Raw genomic sequence first — 24155 nt, 5'->3', positions numbered from 1 at the left:
CGCACTGCCACTCCAACATCCAATCCCAGAGCTTGAAGATTAATCACGGGGTTTGTCAACAGGACTGTAGTCCCAAACGATAGCTGGGGATTATGGGTAGTGTAGTGTCTTCGGCCATCCTAAACTCTGATTCTTTTTTCGGATTTCATATCGCATTAACACCATATCCCGACGTGCATTGCGGCTAAAACATCCAATCAGCGAGCTGATGATCTTTCCTACGTCACTTTACAGCCCTGCCCACTTTTGGGGAAACCAGCTGTCATTTGAACGGCGAGCAAGCCTGAAGCCACAGAGCTCTTCTGTTGTATACTGTCCTTTCTTCTTAGAGGAAGTACAGAAACACGTAACTCTGGATTTGTTTTAATGTTTGAGGTGCAATAAACGACACAGCAGCTTTTTGGCATGTTAAAACTATTATTTTCTGCCTCGCAGCTGGCGAAATTACAGCCTCGCCTACTGATTTTAATTTAACCATAGGATATCAAGCCCGATCGTCGATTTCAAATGTGTGCTCTAAAATGATATTAATAAATGACTATTATCATTATTATAAGCTAGAAAAGAAATGTCAAAGATAGGTAGAAAGCAAACGTATTTAAGATATGTTCAGAACAAACGTAACGTGGGACAAAATACGTTTCTTGTTAAACGTAATTGAGAATGCTGTATGAAACGACTACAAACAATATTGTGATTATTAACCATTAACCAGCATAATAACGGATTTGGTCAACTGAAAAGTCAGCCGCCAGCCAGCGCGAAAATAAGTTTGCTCTAAAATGATATTAATAAATTACTATTATCATTATTATAAGCTAGAAAAGAAATGGCAAATATAGGTAGAAAGCAAACGTATTTGAGATACGTTCATAACAAACGTCATATGAGAGAAAATAGGTTTCTAGAAGATATGTAGAAAATAAACGTATTTAAGATACGTTCATAACAAACGTCATGTGGGAGAAAATAGGTTTCTAGAAGATATGTAGAAAATAAACGTATTTAAGATATGTTCATAACAAACGTAACGTGGAAGGAAATACGTTTCTTGCGAAACGTATTTGAGAATGCAGTTTAGTTTTGTGGGAACGTAATTTCTAGGAGACAGGGTTGCAGCGTTGGGTTTCTAAAGGCTAACCGCTAGGCTAACATCGTAGCTGCTGCATGAACACTCAAAATGACGTCCTCTAAACTCGGCCTAACTACAGCGGAGATGTCATTGTTTACATGTTACGGCTAAATGTGTTCCCCGTGTGTTTCCACTGTAGCTCCTCCCCCTCCAGGTGAGCTGCACCTGGAGGGGGAGGAGCTAACGTTCAGCAGCAGAAGAGGGAAGAGCAGTTTGCTGACTGTCCTTTATTTATTTGTATTCTAACCTTTTATGCTCTTAACCTTTTTTATATTACCATATTTTATTCAATATGCTCCTTAGATAACTTTTTATTTTATTTGTTTTATTATGTTCTCCTCATAGCATTGTGAAGCACCTTGAGATGACGCTGTTTTTAAAGTGTGCTATATAAATGAGATGTATTATTATTAAGAGGCCTCTGTGTTTCTGCCGCTCAGCCTGAGATGTTTGTTCACTTGTTTCGTGGAAATAACTCCAATGGATTTGATTATTTTAAAAGTGTCTTCTGTGTTGTATCTGGGTCAATGGTGGATGTGTGTGTTAGCCCCATAGGGCCACCTAAGGGTGGGGTGTAACAGGACATCAGTCTATAGGTCAGACTATATTAGAACAAATAAGAACATTTGGTTGGAAGAGATGCAGAAGGGTACAAAACACTAACAATTAAATAATACATATAAACAAATATATTTAGTTAATTCACGCTGTCTGCATCGTTGCTGTTACCAGGTCAGGTTTATGAATGTTAATGCTCATTAATAATAAGTGTTGGCATAGCAACACGATGCTCTTACCACTGATTGTGACCTTCACTCCTGGTTGGCCAGTAAAACCTCCACTCCTGGGATTAGTTTCCACTCTGAAGCGAAGAGTTGCATCGTCTTCCTCCTGTAAACCTGAGATCTGTAGAGAGCAGTCTCCCTCCTCGTCTCCCAGGTATCTGTAGCGAGGGTTGTTCCTCTCTGATTCACTGTTGTACACAGACGGAGTTGAGCCGTGACAAATACGATGGTCCTGGCACCAGACGACTCTCTGGATCTCTATCAGAACTTCTCTTCCATCTTTATCCTTCACAGACTTCAGTGTTGAGAAGGTGCAGGGGAGGGTGACCTTTGACCCTTTCACAGCACAAACCGGACCTGGATAGTTCACACGTTGACCCAAAGCACCTGGAGACACACCTAGTTGCAGAACAAGTAAAACATACTTCAGTTTCTACTCTCTGATAGTGAAGGCTTTAGAGATGTGTGATTTGATCTCATGTCAACAGGACGACAGCACCGGAGAAACAGACGAGTGTTTGGACCGAGAGCCGGTTGGGTTGTCGGCTAAACAGTGTGGTAGAAATACAAATGATGACCGGAGCTCACGATGTTTGTCGTATTATCATTCAGAGCCTCACAGTCCCATACCAGAAATAGTGATGCCCATAAATTAGATGATGACATCCTAAAATCAAGATGACAAAGACCAAAAAACAATATGGTGTCGGCTGTATAGGGTGTGAAGTTTCTGAATGAAAAGCCCAAGGCGTACACAGACCTGATTCTAACTCTCAGTGTCTCCTCACAGGGACACTGAGGTCTTTCAGCACTGCTGTTGTGTTTCTAGGTCAGAACAAAGAACCTGAAGGATGTGTCTGTGTCCTGTGAGGTGACATACACTGTACATGCATGCAGGACCAAATACATATACATAAAAGGAAGTGTATTAACATAATGTTGAGCAGCAGACGCACACAGGGAAGTGAGAGCGTGAAGGAAAGATACGTTTAGATCAGGGGTGTCAAACTCAATTTCATCGTGGGCCACATTAGCATTATGCTTGCACTCAAAGGGCCTGTTGTAACTATATAAATATACATATATAAATACATAATATATATGAAATAATGTAATATACAATATTGCCTCTGCATTGGATTATTATCGGATAGGGTAATAACTTCATAATTAACTACGTCTGAAAGCAGAAGTCTAGGGCAAATAATTGCAAGTCTCTTCAGTGCGCATGTCACTAAATGAGATGCATTGTGGGACATGTAGTTTATGGGCAACGTGCTTCTGTAAAATAAAATAAGATGGACCTTTATTAATCCCGTGGGGAAATTCAGTAGTTTAACAGCAACAGGGTGAGATTGAAAAACAGGACAGCACAGATTCACACAGATTAATACAATTAAGGATAAATCAAAGATAACAAAAAAAAATGATAAATAACTATAAAATAAGAAATGAATTAAAATGAACATATATAGATTTACTGTAAAGTAGCTTGTAACCGTATAATAAACGTATTATATTCTTTGCAAGCTCTTGCGGGCCACATAAAATGAAGTCGCGGGCCGGATTTGGCCCCCGGGCCTTGAGTTTGACACCCCTGGTTTAGATGAAGAAGTTCTCTGGTTATTAACTGCAGGAACAATCCTTTACTCAGAATGTCTCTTCATTACATTACATTATTACTTGTTATTTGTAAGTCGCTTTTATCCAAAGCGACTTATATACTCAATACTGTGGACAATCCCCACAGGAGCAATTTGGGGTGAAGTGTCTCAGGGACACAACGACATGCTGACTGCAGTGGGGTTTGAACCTGTGACCCCCTGATCCCTACTTACAACATCACAAGTACTCAGTTACTCAACTGCCAAATACATGTGTCTGAATTCGACCGACAGAGGAGGCAAATATTAATTCTGATAAGATTTGAATTTCTGTCGTTGAATTTTCATTTGACCAAAAAATAAAACAGATTTTAGTTTTTTGATTTGATTTATTTGTTTTTTTAACCAGTTAAAGGACAAGCTGAAAGCAGGTATCACTGAATGGGAGTACAGGGCACAGGCCCAAAGTATGCACTATGGGCCTGTGCCCTGTACTCCCATTCAGTGGACTACAACAAGACCAACAAGGACTACAACAAGACCAACAAGGACTACAACAAGACCAACAAGGACTACAACAAGACCAAGAAGGACTACAACAAGACCAAGAAGGACTACAACAAGACCAAGAAGGACTACAACAAGACCAAGAAGGACTACAACAAGACCAAGAAGGACTACAACAAGACCAAGAAGGACTACAACAAGACCAACAAGGACTACAACAAGACCAACAAGGACTACAACAAGACCAAGAAGGACTACAACAAGACCAAGAAGGACTACAACAAGACCAAGAAGGACTACAACAAGACCAACAAGGACTACAACAAGACCAACAAGGACTACAACAAGACCAACAAGGACTACAACAAGACCAACAAGGACTACAACAAGACCAACAAGGACTACAACAAGACCAACAAGGACTACAACAAGACAAAGGACACAACAGACCAACAAGGACTACAACAAGACCAACAAGGACTACAACAAGACCAACAAGGACTACAACAAGACCAACAAGGACTACAACAAGACCAACAAGGACTACAACAAGACCAACAAGGACTACAACAAGACCAACAAGGACTACAACAAGACCAACAAGGACTACAACAAGACCAACAAGGACTACAACAAGACCAACAAGGACTACAACAAGACCAACAAGGACTACAACAAGACCAACAAGGACTACAACAAGACCAACAAGGACTACAACAAGACCAACAAGGACTACAACAAGACCAACAAGGACTACAACAAGACCAACAAGGACTACAACAAGACCAAGAAGGACTACAACAAGACCAACAAGGACTACAACAAGACCAACAAGGACTACAACAAGACCAACAAGGACTACAACAAGACCAAGAAGGACTACAACAAGACCAACAAGGACTACAACAAGACCAACAAGGACTACAACAAGACCAAGAAGGACTACAACAAGACCAAGAAGGACTACAACAAGACCAACAAGGACTACAACAAGACCAACAAGGACTACAACAAGACCAACAAGGACTACAACAAGACCAACAAGGACTACAACAAGACCAACAAGGACTACAACAAGACCAACAAGGACTACAACAAGACCAACAAGGACTACAACAAGACCAACAAGGACTACAACAAGACCAAGAAGGACTACAACAAGACCAACAAGGACTACAACAAGACCAACAAGGACTACAACAAGACCAACAAGGACTACAACAAGACCAACAAGGACTACAACAAGACCAAGAAGGACTACAACAAGACCAACAAGGACTACAACAAGACCAACAAGGACTACAACAAGACCAACAAGGACTACAACAAGACCAACAAGGACTACAACAAGACCAACAAGGACTACAAATACATCTGAAAAACTGCAAACAGACCCACAATGAGTTGCAACTGAAACGAGCACAAAGAGACTCCGGCCTCTGCTGCTCTGCAGGGGGTTCTTCATGTCTGTGTGCAGGTCTGACCCCCCCCCCCCCCCTGCATGACAGAGATCAGTGGTTCTTCATGTCTGTGTGCAGGTCTGACCCCCCCCCCCCCCCCCTGCATGACAGAGATCAGTGGTTCTTCATGTCTGTGTGCAGGTCTGACCCCCCCCCCCCCCCTGCATGACAGAGATCAGTGGTTATTCATGTCTGTGTGCAGGTCTGACCCCCCCCCCCCCCCCTGCATGACAGAGATCAGTGGTTCTTCATGTCTGTGTGCAGGTCTGACCCCCCCCCCCCCCCTACATGACAGAGATCAGTGGTGTTAAGGAATAATTCTTCTAGATATCTAACCTTTTACTCTGACATATGTTATCTCCTCTAAGGAAAGGCCTTGGTGCCATATGTGTTGTTGTCCCCAGTGTGAGACCGGTCAACTTGACTGGCACGAAGGGTAATTGTTGTGGGAACACTGAAGCATTTCTTTATCGGTGTTTGTGGGCTCTCGGATGTGAAATCCTTGAGGCCATGAGCGTTGGACGCAGATGATTCAGTGTTTAGTCTACTCCTTCAGAGATGTTGATTTCTGTCTGTGAACCTGTTAAAAGGGCTAGCATAGAGAGAGGTTCTTCAGAATTGACGTGGCAACTCTACCGTGTGGTCAGAACCTCTGACTCTTTGATTTGTGATGCGAATCCTCCGGCCGAATACTCTGAATAAACCCATCAGTGTTTGACATCAAAGCTCCAACTCTCACCGTGTCTCCTTCCTGAGTCGGTGACTCTATGCATTGCTACACAGAAGTTTCCTCCACAAATTGGCGTTGTCGGCAGGATACCAACATGTCTTCAGAGACTGGTAAGTGTGATTTCAAATCTACATTTGGACATTGCCTTACCAGAATCTGTGATTGACGGTATCCTAAAATTATCTGTGAAGCTAAGCGGCTGCGTTTCGTTTTGGTTAATGAACATTTGGGGCTAGTAACCCCAGGGGATCATCCAGGGACTCTGTCTTGGCTGGTTCCCTCTGTGTGTGATGCTCGGACGTATGTGCCGTGCAGGCATACACGGAGATGTTTAAAAAAAACCTTAATGAGGGCAGCAGTAAAGTGGAACTTCTGTGTGAAATCAAAATAGAGATTTGTAATGAACAAATCGCAGAGATTCCGGGGGTTTCAGCGGCCAACACTAGCAGTTAACTAAAGCAGCCAGAGATATTACCCCCAGCGCCTCTAAAAAAAACACGGCTCCAGCTGCGGCTCCGGGTGTGTGTGTCCTCTGTGTGTGCTGCTCGGGGCATGTGTGCCGCACAGGCAGCCGTTTTGCTGCTCGGGGCATGTGTTCCGCACAGGCAGTCGCAGGGATGCAAAATACCTCCCCGTATCTGCATGGGCTGGTGAAGTGAACTAAGAGGGAGAAAATCACAGCTTTTGTCTATAGCTTTAACTCACACCACCGCCGTCTCTATTAAAAACGAGACTGTTTAAAAGCACTCTCGTGGCTTGTGGCCATTTACATTCAGAGGTGTGCTGGCAGGTGCGAGGTGCGTGCATTACCTGATGCGACAGGCTCCCTACATTGCTGAGGAGCTGATGTCGGTCCGGGGTGCATACATAAAATGATAGGCTAATTGATCATGGGTGGGCAGTGGTATGCAAGTGTAGAGCAAAACTGTGTTTCATCGTTGGGATGAACATGATGGGAGGTGTGTAGGCTGGTCGAGTAGGACTACAGTTAACTGTGTGGTTTCGGATAGAAAGGGTAGAGGAAAAAAGTCTATGTGCTCCAGATCGGGGGGGCATAGCACCACTAAAGCAGGGATAGTGGAGTCGCAAGAGGATAAGCTAGTTATTGCTCTTGGACGGTCTTCAGGCACCGATCTAAGGACTTGTATACAAGGGTGGAGGTACGAGTCAAGGTACCCCACTGGGTTCCCATTGGGAGAGATCAAATAGTCCCTACCCCCTCTGAAACCTCTTTAATCCGGACTAAATTGAGCTGGATGAACTTTTGCTGTCACGCTGGTGTTTATTATGAGTTCATCATGTTTGTTTGTCTGATTGTTTGTATCAGGGGTCTATATTGGTTTGTCTAACCGCCGTCTTGTGCATGTTTTGTAACAACTAATAATGAATCAGTCCATAGCCAGGGTAAAATAAACTAAGCTTTAGTTAACTCACCAAAAGTAAATGACTTGAGAAAGATAAATAATATATAGTGTTTTGCAAAATTCTGGTAGTATAGATGTGCTGCAAAATGAAAATAAATAGCAAAAGAGTGTTTTATGTCCTGCATCTGAGTGTGCAGAGGAAATGTAAACAAGAAGCACACTGTTCAGGGTGTGCGCTGTAGGTGTAAGAAGAAGAGAAGATTATATTACTTTAAGAATACATTTTAAATTGTATTGCTGGTATGTTAAGATATGTTTGTGACCTTTTATAAACCCTATGCCCCGTCCTGCACCCTGAGACCCTCAGAGGCATCACTGCTGGTCGTAAAGACCTGCCTGAGGAGGTCAGGGTGGCAAAATCTGTCTGCTGTTTTAGGTCAATGTTGTATTATTTGTTTCATTTATTCTTAAATCTATGTATTGTATGGTAATAATGAAAAAAAACGTAATGTATTGAACACATTCCGAAACAAAGCTGATAAGACAGAACTTGACTCAGACATAATACAAATTATTGTTGAAACCTTTTGCGCTGTTGCTGCAAAATGGAAACTCTGTTGATTATCTGTTCCAACTGGCCACTGGAATCAGATAATTAATATAAGTTGAAGTTTAATTACAGTTTTAAATATAGTTTAACATTCTTTATTAAACTGCTTCAAATGATTTCTCGTATCAACCAATTGGTCTCCATAGACATTACTACAATTATAATAGTTGTTAAACTACTGACAAGTTTTCTGAAACCGAGTTTATGAACAAAAGAGTAAAGGTCGCTGGTTAAGCCAGGATCAATATATTTATTGAAGTTTTTATTGTGTGCATAATAAATGTGTTAAATGCAATTTTTTAGAAAGTATAAGGTTGCAATCTCTTTACAATAAGTAATCACAGTTAACAAAGAAGTAGAGGTTATTTTCCAAGGGCCTCTCCTTCACAGCCCTACACTTTAAATCATGAGACTTTCAAATCATAACAGACAGAGATCGGTATCACTTTGTGTTGCAAGCCAAATCCATGTAAAGGTTCTACTTGAGCCCAATTTAAATACCATAAAGAAAGTATTGAACCCAGCTCAAGCTAAATGTCAAATGTATTTAATTAATGTGCAAGTGTTTTGATTTGTTTAAAATGTTCTAATCTCAGCTTCTTTCGAGTTCAGTCTAAGCAACAAATTGTTTCTCATAACATTCTCACTGCTGTCCCAAATGTTTTAACCTTGGGCAGACAAGCTGTTCACACACACCCACCCACACACACACACACACACACACACACACACACACACACACACACACACACACACACACACACACACACACACACACACACACACACACACACACACACACACACACACACCCACACACACACCCACACACACACCCACACACACACACACACACACACACACACACACACACACACACACACCCACACACTTTGGATAAGTAGTCACCTTATCCACATTGTAAATGGTTGCCTTCTTTAAAGTTATTAGTAATTTAAGATGAATTATTAAATTAAATGTGGTACATAAGATAAAATAAATAAAATAACTTGACTTGATCATTTTGTTCACAACATTAGACCTGTCCTCTAATCTCTACTAGAATAAGATAAGTGTGCATGTTTGGATGTTTTATCACTCCCGTAATGTACCTAATCTTGATATCTTTTTCATTACAGAGCTGGGGAAATGGTGTATTGATTAGATTCTGATCCGTGCACGTCCAATTTTGACTGACTTTAGTTCTAATGTTAATGTTAATTTGACTTCAACCCATAAATAATTATTTAAATTAACTCTAAATGTCACATGATGATGGATTAGTGTTCCACATTTCTTCCACTAATTTGTTTTACAATTACTGTAGATAAGAGATAAGATTCAACTTATTGTCATTACGTAGTACAGGTACTATGTAACGAAACGGTTTCTCTGCATTTGACCCATCCTAGTGTTAGGAGCAGTGGGCTGCCATTATGTACGGCGCCCGGGGAGCAGTGTAGGGAACGGTGCCTTGCTCAGGGACACCTCGGTAGCACTTGGTCTTTCCGGGAGTTGAACTGGTGACCTTCCAGTTGCCAAGCCAAGTCCCTATGGACTTCGCCACCACCTCCCTTTAGTTTAGGCTAAAGGTAAAGAGAGACATTGATGACCTTGTGTCCCTTTTGTTAGTACGTGGTTCCATTTTGTCTATGGCCTTGGACGGCTTCACTAAAAGTCACCCAGTTCTGCCCTGCTGCAGTCCGGCTGAGTGCAGTCACAGAGATGCTATGGCTGCTCTACATGACATTAATGGTCTGGTCTGAATGGACACCATTTCCTGCTCCCAGAGAGAATGACACTCCTCAAACTGAACATTACAGCTGTTGATACTGTCTCACATGGGTCTGCTCCCCCCCACTGAGCCATGACCTGAAAGCATGACATCTGCTATGAACACTTGGAAGCCTCCCTGTCACACCAGCACCAACCCTTGGGTCAGTCAGATGAGACTAACGGCTTCACTTAGGGCATTTGGTTCAGATACATGACTCTCGTTACCGCAGAGTGGGTTGTTTTTAAGGCTATTCATACTGCTATGATGCCTGTAAGTGGGAGAGCTGGTAAAAGCCCCTACTATTGTTTCAAATAGGCCTAATGTCAGGGGTCTCTTAATGTCTAGTTCTACATGTATTCACATTATATAGACAATGTTTCCACCTGGTAAAACTGAAGGCTGCACAAAACTCAGGCTACAATACAACCATTCTGTTCTGCTCTAACGATTCAATATATAGATTCTACATCAAAACAATTAGCTTTTATTGTTTCCAATGATAACGTCACCTTCAGTGGAGGAATGCAAACCTGTTTTCAAATGTAAGGTTTTGATGTTGTTTGACATTTCTCAGTAATGACACCCTCAGACACCCAGTATCATTCATGCTATGCCTTCAGTAATAACTCAGATGTTAAAGGGATGAAACTTTTCCTCCCAAATCAGATATGCTTTGTTTTTCAACAAATGTATCAATTTCCTGCATAATATATGTTTCTCACAATGGTTTTTTGTAAGCTGCACACAGGTGATACTGAGTCTTCTCGATTAATAGATTATAAACTATACCATGCTTAAATAGACTCCTAAGTTATTATTTCATATGTACCATATGTAAGAAAAGGGAGGGAAGAGTCAATTATATTGAGTAATTGATTTTATATTGGGTAATTTATTTCTCAAACCTATGTTTTATGGAAGAGACTAAATATTTCTGATAAACTAATATTTTATCAAAAGGTAAATGGTGAATTAATATACATTTAGAATCATTGAGAAGGGGTTATATCCACAGGGACTAGCTCACCTTTAACTTACAATAACATTTCTCTGCTATGGACTGATGAGTATATGATTCTTGCATGTTCAATGACTAACACAAACCTTCAAAATGATAATGTGCATGTGTCAGGAAGGCTCCCAAATAATTCTGAGGGGCCTATCCTATTTTTGTAATTAAATGATAATGTGCTAATCCATTACTTTGAGTTGTCTTCACTCAGAAAAACATCCCTATCAGGTGTTAACCCAATAACTAGGACAGCTCTCAAGGCCAAGGGTCACACTCTCCGGGTGCAGAGAGCACCCCCAGCCACGTGCAAGGAAGCACGAGGTCGTTCGAGATGAGAGGATGCTTCTCTTCACCTTTCTGATAAGAGGGGGTTCTTCTCTTCATCTTTCTGCTCGGTGGGCTCTAGCAGACAACCCTGCAGGACGAGCGAGGGTTTCAGAGGCTTCTATAATACAATGTTCCATGTTTCTTGGAGGAGTTTGATGTCTTCCTAACCTCTCCCATCACGGGGGGGACACCTGGATGCATCAGGAATACGCAGTTGTACTCAAGCAGATAGCAGAAGGAATACAGGCAGATGAGCCTCCGTCTCACTGGGGGGTCAGCTACAGTGCTCACTGAATGAGCCACACAAAAGCAGAGCAATTGGGGGGTTGAAATATGGCGCTCTGATGAAGAAGAGTTTGAGCCAATCAGCACCTCAGTGCTAATCTACAGTATCAGGATGCCTTTACACACCAGACACTCGGTGTCATAAAGGGAGGAGGAGAACGAGTCAGGAAGCCTGACGGACATGTTCTTCCAGCTCTCGTACAAAGATGAACTTTGAATTGAATGACCAGATGTTTACAGATGTACAATTAATGATTGTTTTTTATATTTCCAATGACCAGACATGTGTTAAATAGTGGTGATAAATATATTTAGTCAGATCAGATTACATTTTCACACTAAACAAAATTAATAAATAAATATTCTCAGATTATAAAGTATTGAATAATAAGGTATTTCTAATATTATAACAGATAATGTTAATATCCTTAATCATCCAGCAATCAGGCTTAACAACACTACTCTGTAATGTATTACCCATGCACAGACAGACATAAAATGATGTTTCAAGTACTGGATTAATTTCAGTTTTGGCCCAAAACAAATATTTATAATAATTCATATAACAATTATGTAGCATATTTGATCCTCAAATTAGAGAAGTATAATTTAAAGAAATTGATATTCTATATTCAACATTAGATAAACACAGAAGAACCCTTTCCAAGTACCATAAGTAGATGTTCAGGTAAGTATGGCTAATAAGAATAAGTGATAGACTTAATTTGGTACAGATCAGTTGTAGCATTTACAAATGTATGAATTAAAGTTTCAAGAATGTTTAATCTTTCCTTTCCAGGTTTTTACAAAAGTCTTTGAATATTTGCCTAACTTTTCCTTTTCAGACTAAAATGAATGTATTGATTTTTCTAAGACTAAGTGCCTTACTCTTGGCTAAAGCGTAATGAAGTAAACGTAAAGTAATCCTAAAATTGAGGACACTGCAACTTTGTGGATTACAGATTGATCAAATCACCACTGTGACTTTTATGCCTTAGCTGGATCTCTTATGATCCTAAGTTTGAAATGCTTTTGACTAGTGATTGCCTTAAAGCAAATCTTTAAGCTGTTTCTGGTTTTGATTTTATAGTTTGATAAATGACATTAACTAATGGTTTAAATGATAAAAGATATTAGTTTAAAACAAATATTTTGCTATTATGTATCTGTGTTTTATGTGTGTTCATTATTATGCTTTTGACAAAAGATGCTCCAAACACTGATGAGAGATAATTGTTCCTATTATGATTGCCTGTATCAATCATTGTGATTGAATGTTTCAATCTTATTCTACTTTGTGATGTAATTGAATGTAAGGTGAGACCACACTCGAATCTGAAGACGCCTATTGATTTAAGTATTGACCAGAATTATTAGACTAATGTTTTAAGGTTATCAAAAATGATAAAAAGAGAGGAACTGTTAAGGAATAATTCTTCTAGATATCTAACCTTTTACTCTGACATATGTTATCTCCTCTAAGGAAAGGCCTTGGTGCCATATGTGTTGTTGTCACCAGTGTGAGACCGGTCAACTTGACTGGCACGAATGGTAATTGTTGTGAGAACACTGAAGCATTTCTTTATCGGTGTTTGTGGGCTCTCGGATGTGAAATCCTTGAGGCCATGAGCATTGGACGCAGATGATTCAGTGTTTAGTCTACTCCTTCAGAGATGTTGATTTCTGTCTGTGAACCTGTTAAAAGGTCTAGCATAGAGAGAGGCTCTTCAGAATTGACGTGGCAACTCTACCGTGTGGTCAGAACCTCTGACTCTTTGATTTGTGATGTGAATCCTCCGGCCGAATACTCTGAATAAACCCATCAGTGTTTGACATCAAAGCTCCAACTCTCACCGTGTCTCCTTCCTGAGTCGGTGACTCCATGCATTGCTACACAGAAGTTTCCTCCACAAGTGGTTTTTCATGTCTGTGTGCAGGTCTGACCCCCCCCCCCCCCCCCCCCCTGCATGACAGAGATCAGTGGTTCTTCATGTCTGTGTGCAGGTCTGACCCCCCCCCCCCCCCTGCATGACAGAGATCAGTGGTTCTTCATGTCTGTGTGCAGGTCTGACCCCCCCCCCCCCCCCCCCCCCCTACATGACAGAGATCAGTCTAACTGTATAGACACCCTGACAGCAGCCTACCTGCCAGCAGGACCATGAAGCCCAGGAGGATATTTCTGTCCCTTCCTGCCATCCTTCGTTTCTCCGGGACTCTCTCCGACTGGTCCGACAGACGGGCGGTTGTGAAGTATGTTTCAGTAAAACATATTGGGTCACTTTCTGACTTCCTGCTCTCGCCCTCTTTCCGAGAACTGTCCTCTCACCCCATCAGTGAACACATCGACAGCGCGGCAGACACTTCCCCAAAACACACGACCACAGTGGTTTGATAATACAAGGGTTGGTCCTGACGGAAAGATCACTAAAAAAAACACACCAAGCTGCAAGGATGCAAACTTGTCACCTTATGGCTACATTCGACGTTTTTAATCCAAAATAGGTTGTTTGTGTGATTCGTGTAGTTTTGCAATAAAAATATTTTTGGGGTATGGGGGGGAGCACAAGCTGTTATGTGCCATCATGACGCGCATGGCGTTAACATTTTATATATTAGCTGTGTGCTCGAGTCCTCCTGTCTGTCGGCTCTGCTGCTCCGCGATGAGGGTCTAGCTTCAGCAGCTACATTACCTACGGTGCGCTCGTTAACAGTAACTGTGCAGAGTCACTGGCACAGACTGGAGCACTGGTGAACTCGGAGCGCTGTTAGAACAGTTCAGCTGGTGAACAGCTGTTAGAACAGTTCAGCTGGTGAACAGCTGTTAGAACAGCTCAGCTGGTGAACAGCTGTTAGAACAGCTCAGCTGGTGAACAGCTGTTAGAACAGCTCAGCTGGTGAACAGCTGTTAGAACAGTTCAGGTGGTGAACAGCTGTTAGAACAGCTCAGCTGGTGAACAGCTGTTAGAACAGCTCAGCTGGTGAACAGCTGTTAGAACAGCTCAGCTGGTGAACAGCTGTTAGAACAGTTCAGGTGGTGAACAGCTGTTAGAACAGTTCAGGTGGTGAACAGCTGTTAGAACAGCTCAGCTGGTGAACAGCTGTTAGAACAGCTCAGCTGGTGAACAGCTGTTAGAACAGTTCAGGTGGTGAACAGCTGTTAGAACAGCTCAGCTGGTGAACAGCTGTTAGAACAGTTCAGCTGGTGAACAGCTGAACTGTTCTAACAGCTGGTGAACAGCTGTTAGAACAGCTGTTAGAACAGCTCAGCTGGTGAACAGCTGTTAGAACAGTTCAGGTGGTGAACAGCTGTTAGAACAGTTCAGGTGGTGAACAGCTGTTAGAACAGCTCAGCTGGTGAACAGCTGTTAGAACAGCTCAGGTGGTGAACAGCTGTTAGAACAGTTCAGCTGGTGAACAGCTGTTAGAACAGCTCAGGTGGTGAACAGCTGTTAGAACAGCTCAGGTGGTGAACAGCTGTTAGAACAGTTCAGCTGGTGAACAGCTGTTAGAACAGCTCAGGTGGTGAACAGCTGTTAGAACAGCTCAGGTGGTGAACAGCTGTTAGAACAGTTCAGGTGGTGAACAGCTGTTAGAACAGCTCAGCTGGTGAACAGCTGTTAGAACAGTTCAGCTGGTGAACAGCTGTTAGAACAGTTCAGCTGGTGAACAGCTGTTAGAACAGTTCAGGTGGTGAACAGCTGTTAGAACAGTTCAGCTGGTGAACAGCTGTTAGAACAGTTCAGGTGGTGAACAGCTGTTAGAACAGCTCAGCTGGTGAACAGCTGTTAGAACAGCTCAGCTGGTGAACAGCTGTTAGAACAGTTCAGGTGGTGAACAGCTGTTAGAACAGCTCAGCTGGTGAACAGCTGTTAGAACAGTTCAGGTGGTGAACAGCTGTTAGAACAGCTCAGCTGGTGAACAGCTGTTAGAACAGTTCAGCTGGTGAACAGCTGTTAGAACAGTTCAGCTGGTGAACAGCTGTTAGAACAGTTCAGCTGGTGAACAGCTGTTAGAACAGTTCAGGTGGTGAACAGCTGTTAGAACAGCTCAGCTGGTGAACAGCTGTTAGAACAGTTCAGGTGGTGAACAGCTGTTAGAACAGCTCAGCTGGTGAACAGCTGTTAGAACAGCTCAGCTGGTGAACAGCTGTTAGAACAGCTCAGCTGGTGAACAGCTGTTAGAACAGTTCAGGTGGTGAACAGCTGTTAGAACAGTTCAGGTGGTGAACAGCTGTTAGAACAGCTCAGCTGGTGAACAGCTGTTAGAACAGTTCAGCTGGTGAACAGCTGTTAGAACAGCTCAGCTGGTGAACAGCTGTTAGAACAGCTCAGCTGGTGAACAGCTGTTAGAACAGTTCAGGTGGTGAACAGCTGTTAGAACAGCTCAGCTGGTGAACAGCTGTTAGAACAGTTCAGCTGGTGAACAGCTGTTAGAACAGCTCAGCTGGTGAACAGCTGTTAGAACAGCTCAGCTGGTGAACAGCTGTTGGAACAGTTCAGGTGGTGAACAGCTGTTAGAACAGTTCAGGTGGTGAACAGCTGTTAGAACAGTTCAGGTGGTGAACAGCTGTTAGAACAGCTCAGCTGGTGAACAGCTGTTAGAACAGCTCAGGTGGTGAACAGCTGTTAGAACAGTTCAGCTGGTGAACAGCTGTTAGAACAGCTCAGGTGGTGAACAGCTGTTAGAACAGCTCAGGTGGTGAACAGCTGTTAGAACAGTTCAGCTGGTGAACAGCTGTTAGAACAGCTCAGGTGGTGAACAGCTGTTAGAACAGCTCAGCTGGTGGACAGCTGTTAGAACAGCTCAGCTGGTGAACAGCTGTTAGAACAGTTCAGCTGGTGAACAGCTGTTAGAACAGTTCAGCTGGTGAACAGCTGTTAGAACAGTTCAGCTGGTGAACAGCTGTTAGAACAGTTCAGCTGGTGAACAGCTGTTAGAACAGCTCAGCTGGTGAACAGCTGTTAGAACAGTTCAGCTGGTGAACAGCTGTTAGAACAGTTCAGCTGGTGAACAGCTGTTAGAACAGCTCAGCTGGTGAACAGCTGTTAGAACAGTTCAGCTGGTGAACAGCTGTTAGAACAGTTCAGCTGCGGAACAGCTGTTAGAACAGTTCAGCTGGTGAACAGCTGTTAGAACAGTTCAGGTGGTGAACAGCTGTTAGAACAGTTCAGCTGGTGAACAGCTGTTAGAACAGTTCAGGTGGTGAACAGCTGTTAGAACAGTTCAGCTGGTGAACAGCTGTTAGAACAGTTCAGTGAAGCAGTGAAAAGCAGTGGCGAGCCGTGACTTTTGTACCTATGCCCTCTGACCCCCCCTTCCCTAAAAAAAAGAGAAAAAAGAAGAGTTATTACGTCACAGCGTATACTTCAGTGGAATATCAGAACAACGGCCCGGGGTGCAAAACGCATAAATGACAGCGATCCTCTACCACACAAAACAACACCATTTATATAAACACCTATCATGACAGGGCACCCACAGCCAAGTAACAATTACAAATGAATGAAGTCGGCACGGCGGCCCACATTGAAAATGACTTAGGCCTACCTTTGATGATCAAATCACTTAGGTCTACCTTTGATGATCAAATCACTTAGGTCTACCTTTGATGATCAAATCACTTAGGCCTACCTTTGATGATCAAATCACTTAGGTCTACCTTTGATGATCAAATGACTTAGGCCTACCTTTGATGATCAAATCACTTAGGTCTACCTTTGATGATCAAATCACTTAGGCCTACCTTTGATGATCAAATCACTTAGGTCTACCTTTGATGATCAAATGACTCAGGCCTACCTTTGATGATCAAATCACTGAAGTACTCAGATCTTGTACTTGAGTAAAAGTAGAAGTACTCAGATATTGAGTAAAAGTAGAAGTACTCAGATCTTGTACTTGAGTAAAAGTAGAAGTACTCAGATCTTGTACTTGAGTAAAAGTAGAAGTACTCAGATCTTGAGTAAAAGTAGAAGTACTCAGATCTTGTACTTGAGTAAAAGTAGAAGTACTCAGATCTTGTACTTGAGTAAAAGTAGAAGTACTCAGATCTTGTACTTGAGTAAAAGTAGAAGTACTCAGATCTTGAGTAAAAGTAGAAGTACTCAGATCTTGTACTTGAGTAAAAGTAGAAGTACTCAGATGTTGAGTAAAAGTTGAAGTACTCAGATCTTGAGTAAAAGTAGAAGTACTCAGATCTTGAGTAAAAGTAGAAATACTCAGATCTTGAGTAAAAGTAGAAGTACTCAGATCTTGTACTTGAGTAAAAGTAGAAGTACTCAGATCTTGAGTAAAAGTAGAAGTACTCAGATCTTGTAACTTGAGTAAAAGGAGAAGTACTCAGATTCTTGTACTTGAGTAAAAGTAGAAGTACTCAGATCTTGAGTAAAGTAGGCTAGCTTTGTACTTTGAGTAAAAGTAGAAGTACTCAGATCTTGAGTAAAAAGTAGAAGTACTCAGATCTTGTACTTGAGTAAAAGTAGAAGTACTCAGATCTTGAGTAAAAGTAGAAAGTACTCAGATCTTGTACTTGAGTAAAAGGAGAAGTAACTCAGATCTTGTACTTGAGTAAAAGTAGAAGTACTCAGATCTTGAGTAAAAGTAGAAGTACTCAGATCTTGTACTTGAGTAAAGTAGAAGTACTCAGATCTTGAGTAAAAGTAGAAGTACTCAGATCTTGTACTTGAGTAAAAGTAGAAGTACTCAGATCTTGAGTAAAAGTAGAAGTACTCAGATCTTGTACTTGAGTAAAAGTAGAAGTACTCAGATCTTGTACTTGAGTAAAAGGAGAGTACTCAGATCTTGAGTAAAAGTAGAAGTACTCAGATCTTGTAACTTGAGTAAAAGTAGAAGTACTCAGATCTTGAGTAAAAGTAGAAGTAACTCAGATCTTGTACTTGAGTAAAAGTAGAAGTACTCAGATCTTGAGTAAAAGTAGAAGTACTCAGATCTTGTACTTGAGTAAAAGTAGAAGTACTCAGATCTTGTACTTGAGTAAAAGTAGAAGTACTCAGATCTTGTACTTGAGTAAAAGTAGAAGTACTCAGATCTTGTACTTGAGTAAAAGTAGAAGTACTCAGATCTTGAGTAAAAGTAGAAGTACTCAGATCTTGTACTTGAGTAAAAGTAGAAGTACTCAGATCTTGAGTAAAAGTAGAAGTACTCAGATCTTGTACTTGAGTAAAAGTAGAAGTACTCAGATCTTGAGTAAAAGTAGAAGTACTCAGATCTTGTACTTGAGTAAAAGGAGAAGTACTCAGATCTTGAGTAAAAGTAGAAGTACTCAGATCTTGTACTTGAGTAAAAGTAGAAGTACTCAGAATCTTGAGTAAAAGTAGAAGTACTCAGATCTTGTACTTGAGTAAAAGTAGAAGTACTCAGATCTTGAGTAAAAGTAGAAGTACTCAGATCTTGTACTTGAGTAAAAGTAGAAGTACTCAGATCTTGTACTTGAGTAAAAGTAGAAGTACTCAGATCTTGTACTTGAGTAAAAGTAGAAAGTCTCAGATCTTGTACTTGAGTAAAAGTAGAAGTACTCAGATCTTGTACTTGAGTAAAAGTAGAAGTACTCAGATCTTGAGTAAAAGTTGAAGTACTCAGATCTTGTACTTGAGTAAAAGTAGAAGTACTCAGATCTTGTACTTGAGTAAAAGTAGAAGTACTCAGATCTTGAGTAAAAGTTGAAGTACTCAGATCTTGTACTTGAGTAAAAGTAGAAGTACTCAGATCTTGAGTAAAAGTAGAAGTACTCAGATCTTGTACTTGAGTAAAAGTAGAAGTACTCAGATCTTGAGTAAAAGTAGAAGTACTCAGATCTTGTACTTGAGTAAAAGTAGAAGTACTCAGATGTTGAGTAAAAGTTGAAGTACTCAGATCTTGAGTAAAAGTAGAAGTACTCAGATCTTGAGTAAAAGTAGAAATACTCAGATCTTGAGTAAAAGTAGAAGTACTCAGATCTTGTACTTGAGTAAAAGTAGAAGTACTCAGATCTTGAGTAAAAGTAGAAGTACTCAGATCTTGAGTAAAAGTAGAAGTACTCAGATCTTGTACTTGAGTAAAAGTAGAAGTACTCAGATCTTGAGTAAAAGTAGAAGTACTCAGATCTTGTACTTGAGTAAAAGTAGAAGTCCTCAGATCTTGTACTTGAGTAAAAGTAGAAGTACTCAGAATTTGTACTTGAGTAAAAGTAGAAGTACTCAGATCTTGTACTTGAGTAAAAGTAGAAGTACTCAGATCTTGAGTAAAAGTAGAAGTACTCAGATCTTGTACTTGAGTAAAAGTAGAAGTACTCAGATCTTGAGTAAAAGTTGAAGTACTCAGATCTTGTACTTGAGTAAAAGTAGAAGTACTCAGATCTTGAGTAAAAGTAGAAGTACTCAGATCTTGAGTAAAAGTTGAAGTACTCAGATCTTGTACTTGAGTAAAAGTAGAAGTACTCAGATCTTGAGTAAAAGTAGAAGTACTCAGATCTTGAGTAACAGTAGAAGTACTCAGATCTTGAGTAAAAGTAGAAGTACTCAGATCTTGAGTAAAAGTAGAAGTACTCAGATCTTGTACTTGAGTAAAAGGAGAAGTACTCAGATCTTGTACTTGAGTAAAAGTAGAAGTACTCAGATCTTGAGTAAAAGTAGAAGTACTCAGATCTTGTACTTGAGTAAAAGTAGAAGTACTCAGATCTTGAGTAAAAGTAGAAGTACTCAGATCTTGAGTAAAAGTAGAAGTACTCAGATCTTGTACTCGAGTAAAAGTAGAAGTACTCAGATCTTGTACTTGAGTAAAAGTAGAAGTACTCAGATCTTGTACTTGAGTAAAAGTAGAAGTACTCAGATCTTGTACTTGAGTAAAAGTAGAAGTACTCAGATCTTGTACTTGAGTAAAAGTAGAAGTACTCAGATCTTGAGTAAAAGTTTGAAGTACTCAGATCTTGTACTTGAGTAAAAGTAGAAGTACTCAGATCTTGTACTTGAGTAAAAGTAGAAGTACTCAGATCTTGAGTAAAAGTTGAAGTACTCAGATCTTGTACTTGAGTAAAAGTAGAAGTACTCAGATCTTGAGTAAAGTAGAAGTACTCAGATCTTGAGTAAAGTAGAAGTACTCAGATCTTGAGTAAAAGTTGAAGTACTCAGATCTTGAGTAAAAGTAGAAGTACTCAGATCTTGAGTTAAAGTTGAAGTACTCAGATCTTGTACTTGAGTAAAAGTAGAAGTACTCAGATCTTGAGTAAAAGTAGAAGTACTCAGATCTTGTACTTGAGTAAAAGGAGAAGTACTCAGATCTTGTACTTGAGTAAAAGTAGAAGTACTCAGATCTTGAGTAAAGTAGAAGTACTCAGATCTTGTACTTGAGTAAAAGTAGAAGTACTCAGATCTTGAGTAAAAGTAGAAGTACTCAGATCTTGTACTTGAGTAAAAGTAGAAGTACTCAGATGTTGAGTAAAAGTTGAAGTACTCAGATCTTGAGTAAAAGTAGAAGTACTCAGATCTTGAGTAAAAGTAGAAATACTCAGATCTTGAGTAAAAGTAGAAGTACTCAGATCTTGTACTTGAGTAAAAGTAGAAGTACTCAGATCTTGAGTAAAAGTAGAAGTACTCAGATCTTGAGTAAAAGTAGAAGTACTCAGATCTTGTACTTGAGTAAAGTAGAAGTACTCAGATCTTGAGTAAAAGTAGAAGTACTCAGATCTTGTACTTGAGTAAAAGTAGAAGTCCTCAGATCTTGTACTTGAGTAAAAGTAGAAGTACTCAGAATTTGTACTTGAGTAAAAGTAGAAGTACTCAGATCTTGTACTTGAGTAAAAGTAGAAGTACTCAGATCTTGAGTAAAAGTAGAAGTACTCAGATCTTGTACTTGAGTAAAAGTAGAAGTACTCAGATCTTGAGTAAAAGTAGAAGTACTCAGATCTTGTACTTGAGTAAAAGTAGAAGTACTCAGATCTTGAGTAAAAGTAGAAGTACTCAGATCTTGTACTTGAGTAAAAGTAGAAGTACTCAGATCTTGAGTAAAAGTAGAAGTACTCAGATCTTGTACTTGAGTAAAAGTAGAAGTACTCAGATCTTGTACTTGAGTAAAAGTAGAAGTACTCAGATCTTGAGTAAAAGTAGAAGTACTCAGATCTTGTACTTGAGTAAAAGTAGAAGTACTCAGATCTTGAGTAAAAGTAGAAGTACTCAGATCTTGTACTTGAGTAAAAGTAGAAGTACTCAGATCTTGTACTTGAGTAAAAGTAGAAGTACTCAGATCTGTACTTGAGTAAAAGTAGAAGTACTCAGATCTTGTACTTGAGTAAAAAGTAGAAGTACTCAGATCTTGTACTTGAGGTAAAAGTAGAAGTACTCAGATCTTGAGTAAAAGTTGAAGTACTCAGCATCTTGTACTTGAGTAAAAGTAGAAGTACTCAGATCTTGTACTTGAGTAAAAGTAGAAGTACTCAGATCTTGAGTAAAAGTTGAAGTTACTCAGATCTTGTACTTGAGTAAAGTAGAAGTACTCAGATCTTGAGTAAAAGTAGAAGTACTCAGATCTTGAGTAAAAGTAGAAGTACTCAGATCTTGAGTAAAAGTTGAAGTACTCAGATCTTGAGTAAAAGTAGAAGTACTCAGATCTTGAGTTAAAGTTGAAGTACTCAGATCTTGTACTTGAGTAAAAGTAGAAGTACTCAGATCTGGTACTTGAGTTAACGTAGAAGTACCAGAGTGTAGGAATACTCTGTTACAGTAAATATAGTAATATTCAGATTTGTTCTGTAAATATTCCAACTTTTAAGGTTAATAAGTTAAATATGAAATAAATCACTCAATTCAGCAAGACATGAATTATAAAAATGAAGAGAAATACTATTCAATTATAAATATAACATTTACAGGAAACCTAAATATGGAATTGAAGAAAGTCATTTAAAAAAGAAAACAAACCCTTTTTTCTTGGAAATGTTCAATAGCTCGTGATACAATGAAGGGCTACCAAAGCACTGTTGGTTAAACTTCACTTATTTTAAAACCAATAAACTGCACTTTTGAGCCTTCATTTTACTTTCTATCCCACAGTCTTTGAACGTTACTTGCTCAGGGAAAACAGACACAGCCTTTCTGTCTCCTTCTAGAATGTGTCTTAATAAGCACAGTCCCTTATAAATAGTTCTAAGGTACATGTATTGTATTAAATTAGAGTTCTGAGTCAGCCCCTGCAGCTGCGTCTCCCGGCCAGCAGGGGGCAGACAAACCTTCCCTCGGCATGTTTTCATATCGAGTTATTTTAGAGATTCTGCTCTGATTTAAACCAGCAACCTTTCCATCGCTGTGAGCTCCCTCTCTGCCGTGGACATGGTGTTGATGAGGGTGCTGCCCTTTGATCACTTTCAATATTCTGATCTGATGCTTTTTGAAACATCTGTGTGACCTTCTCTTTGTGTTTCAATCCTGTCAAGAAAATAGTCTTTAGTGATTGATGTGAACACTCCTCATATATAACTGTTAACATTCTACTTCCTACTCTAACCCCTAGATTCCACCGGGTCCGTCTGCGCCGCGTTACGGCTGCGCCGCGGTTTTGGTCCGGCCTCCTCCGGCGTCATACCCTACCAGGCGCGTTTCAGAAGCGGAGCGTCTTGCCTGCCGGCTCGCAGTTTTTGTTGATTTGGGCATATTTCCTGGACAGGCTACTTTGTACAGACAAAGTTAATAATAACTGTAATATTCCAGTTATAAACGACATGAATCAAAGATGTGTTGCTGTATTTTAGTGGTAAAAAAAATGCATTCATCATCATAATTATTCTATATATATAATTTACACAGTGCCTGTAAACCGGAGGAGAACGCTGGCATTTCTCCTCCTACTTGAAAGACTACGGAGGGATAGGGTCTGCAACATTAGTTTGTGTGTGTGTATATATATAGGTCTATATAGCTCTGAACGTTCCACTTCCTGCCTGCCCGACCTTACGTTACGGCTGCGCCGCGACAAAAATAGGATTCGATCCTAATTTTAGAAAAGCCCTGCGCCGAGCCGCTTCTGGGACGCTTCTGGGACGCGTCTGAGCCGTAACGCGCCGCGTGTGGTGGAATAGCACCCATTGACTAGAGTGGCCGCGATCACCTTGAGCACCGCGGCGCAGCCGTAACGCGTCCGTAACGCGCCGCAGACGGACCCGGTGGAATCTAGGGGTAACAGTTCATGACGATTCAAAACAATAAAACATTTGTAAAAAATACATTTATGTTGAGAGGAAGTTTCATCGCATCCAGAAGAAACATTAAAGGTGGGGTAGGTAATTTTGGAGAAACCAGCTCGAGTGCGCTAGAATTTGAAAATACACAGCCGGAGAAAATCTGACACTTCCTTACAGAGTCCCTCCTCCAACACACACGAACGCGCACATGACCAATGAGGGCACGAGATAAGTTTGTGCACAGATGGAAGGCTGACAGGCAGGTAGGCCATCCAGTTACTTTAGCCGGGCCGGCTATACAATACACATTCTGAAGTTTTTGCCAATCGATCAGAATTTTTGAAAACCGTGGGTTTGTGGATCTTCAAAGAGCCCGATTACGATGGCCAGTCAGGC

General features: G+C 40.6%; 1 protein-coding gene across 2 annotated transcripts in view; it reads right to left on the bottom strand.

Annotated features, from left to right (window-relative positions):
• Positions 1-13912, bottom strand: part of LOC117497536 — a 29680-nt gene extending 15768 nt beyond the window's left edge. For both annotated transcript variants that reach the window (XM_034149502.1, XM_034149503.1), the window contains exons 1-2: positions 13738-13912; positions 1930-2316 (exon numbers count right to left, since the gene is read on the bottom strand). In XM_034149502.1, the coding sequence (XP_034005393.1) occupies positions 1930-2316; positions 13738-13789 (439 nt within the window). In that variant the 5' untranslated portion in view covers positions 13790-13912. The remainder of the gene's footprint in view (positions 1-1929; positions 2317-13737) is intronic.
• Positions 13913-24155: the final 10243 nt, after the last annotated feature.

This window comes from Trematomus bernacchii, unplaced genomic scaffold (assembly GCF_902827165.1).
Source record: "Trematomus bernacchii unplaced genomic scaffold, fTreBer1.1, whole genome shotgun sequence".
In the NCBI taxonomy this organism is placed as follows: domain Eukaryota; kingdom Metazoa; phylum Chordata; class Actinopteri; order Perciformes; family Nototheniidae; genus Trematomus; species Trematomus bernacchii.
Note: the sequence above shows the minus strand (reverse complement) of the source record. Positions and strands in the feature narration are given on the sequence as shown.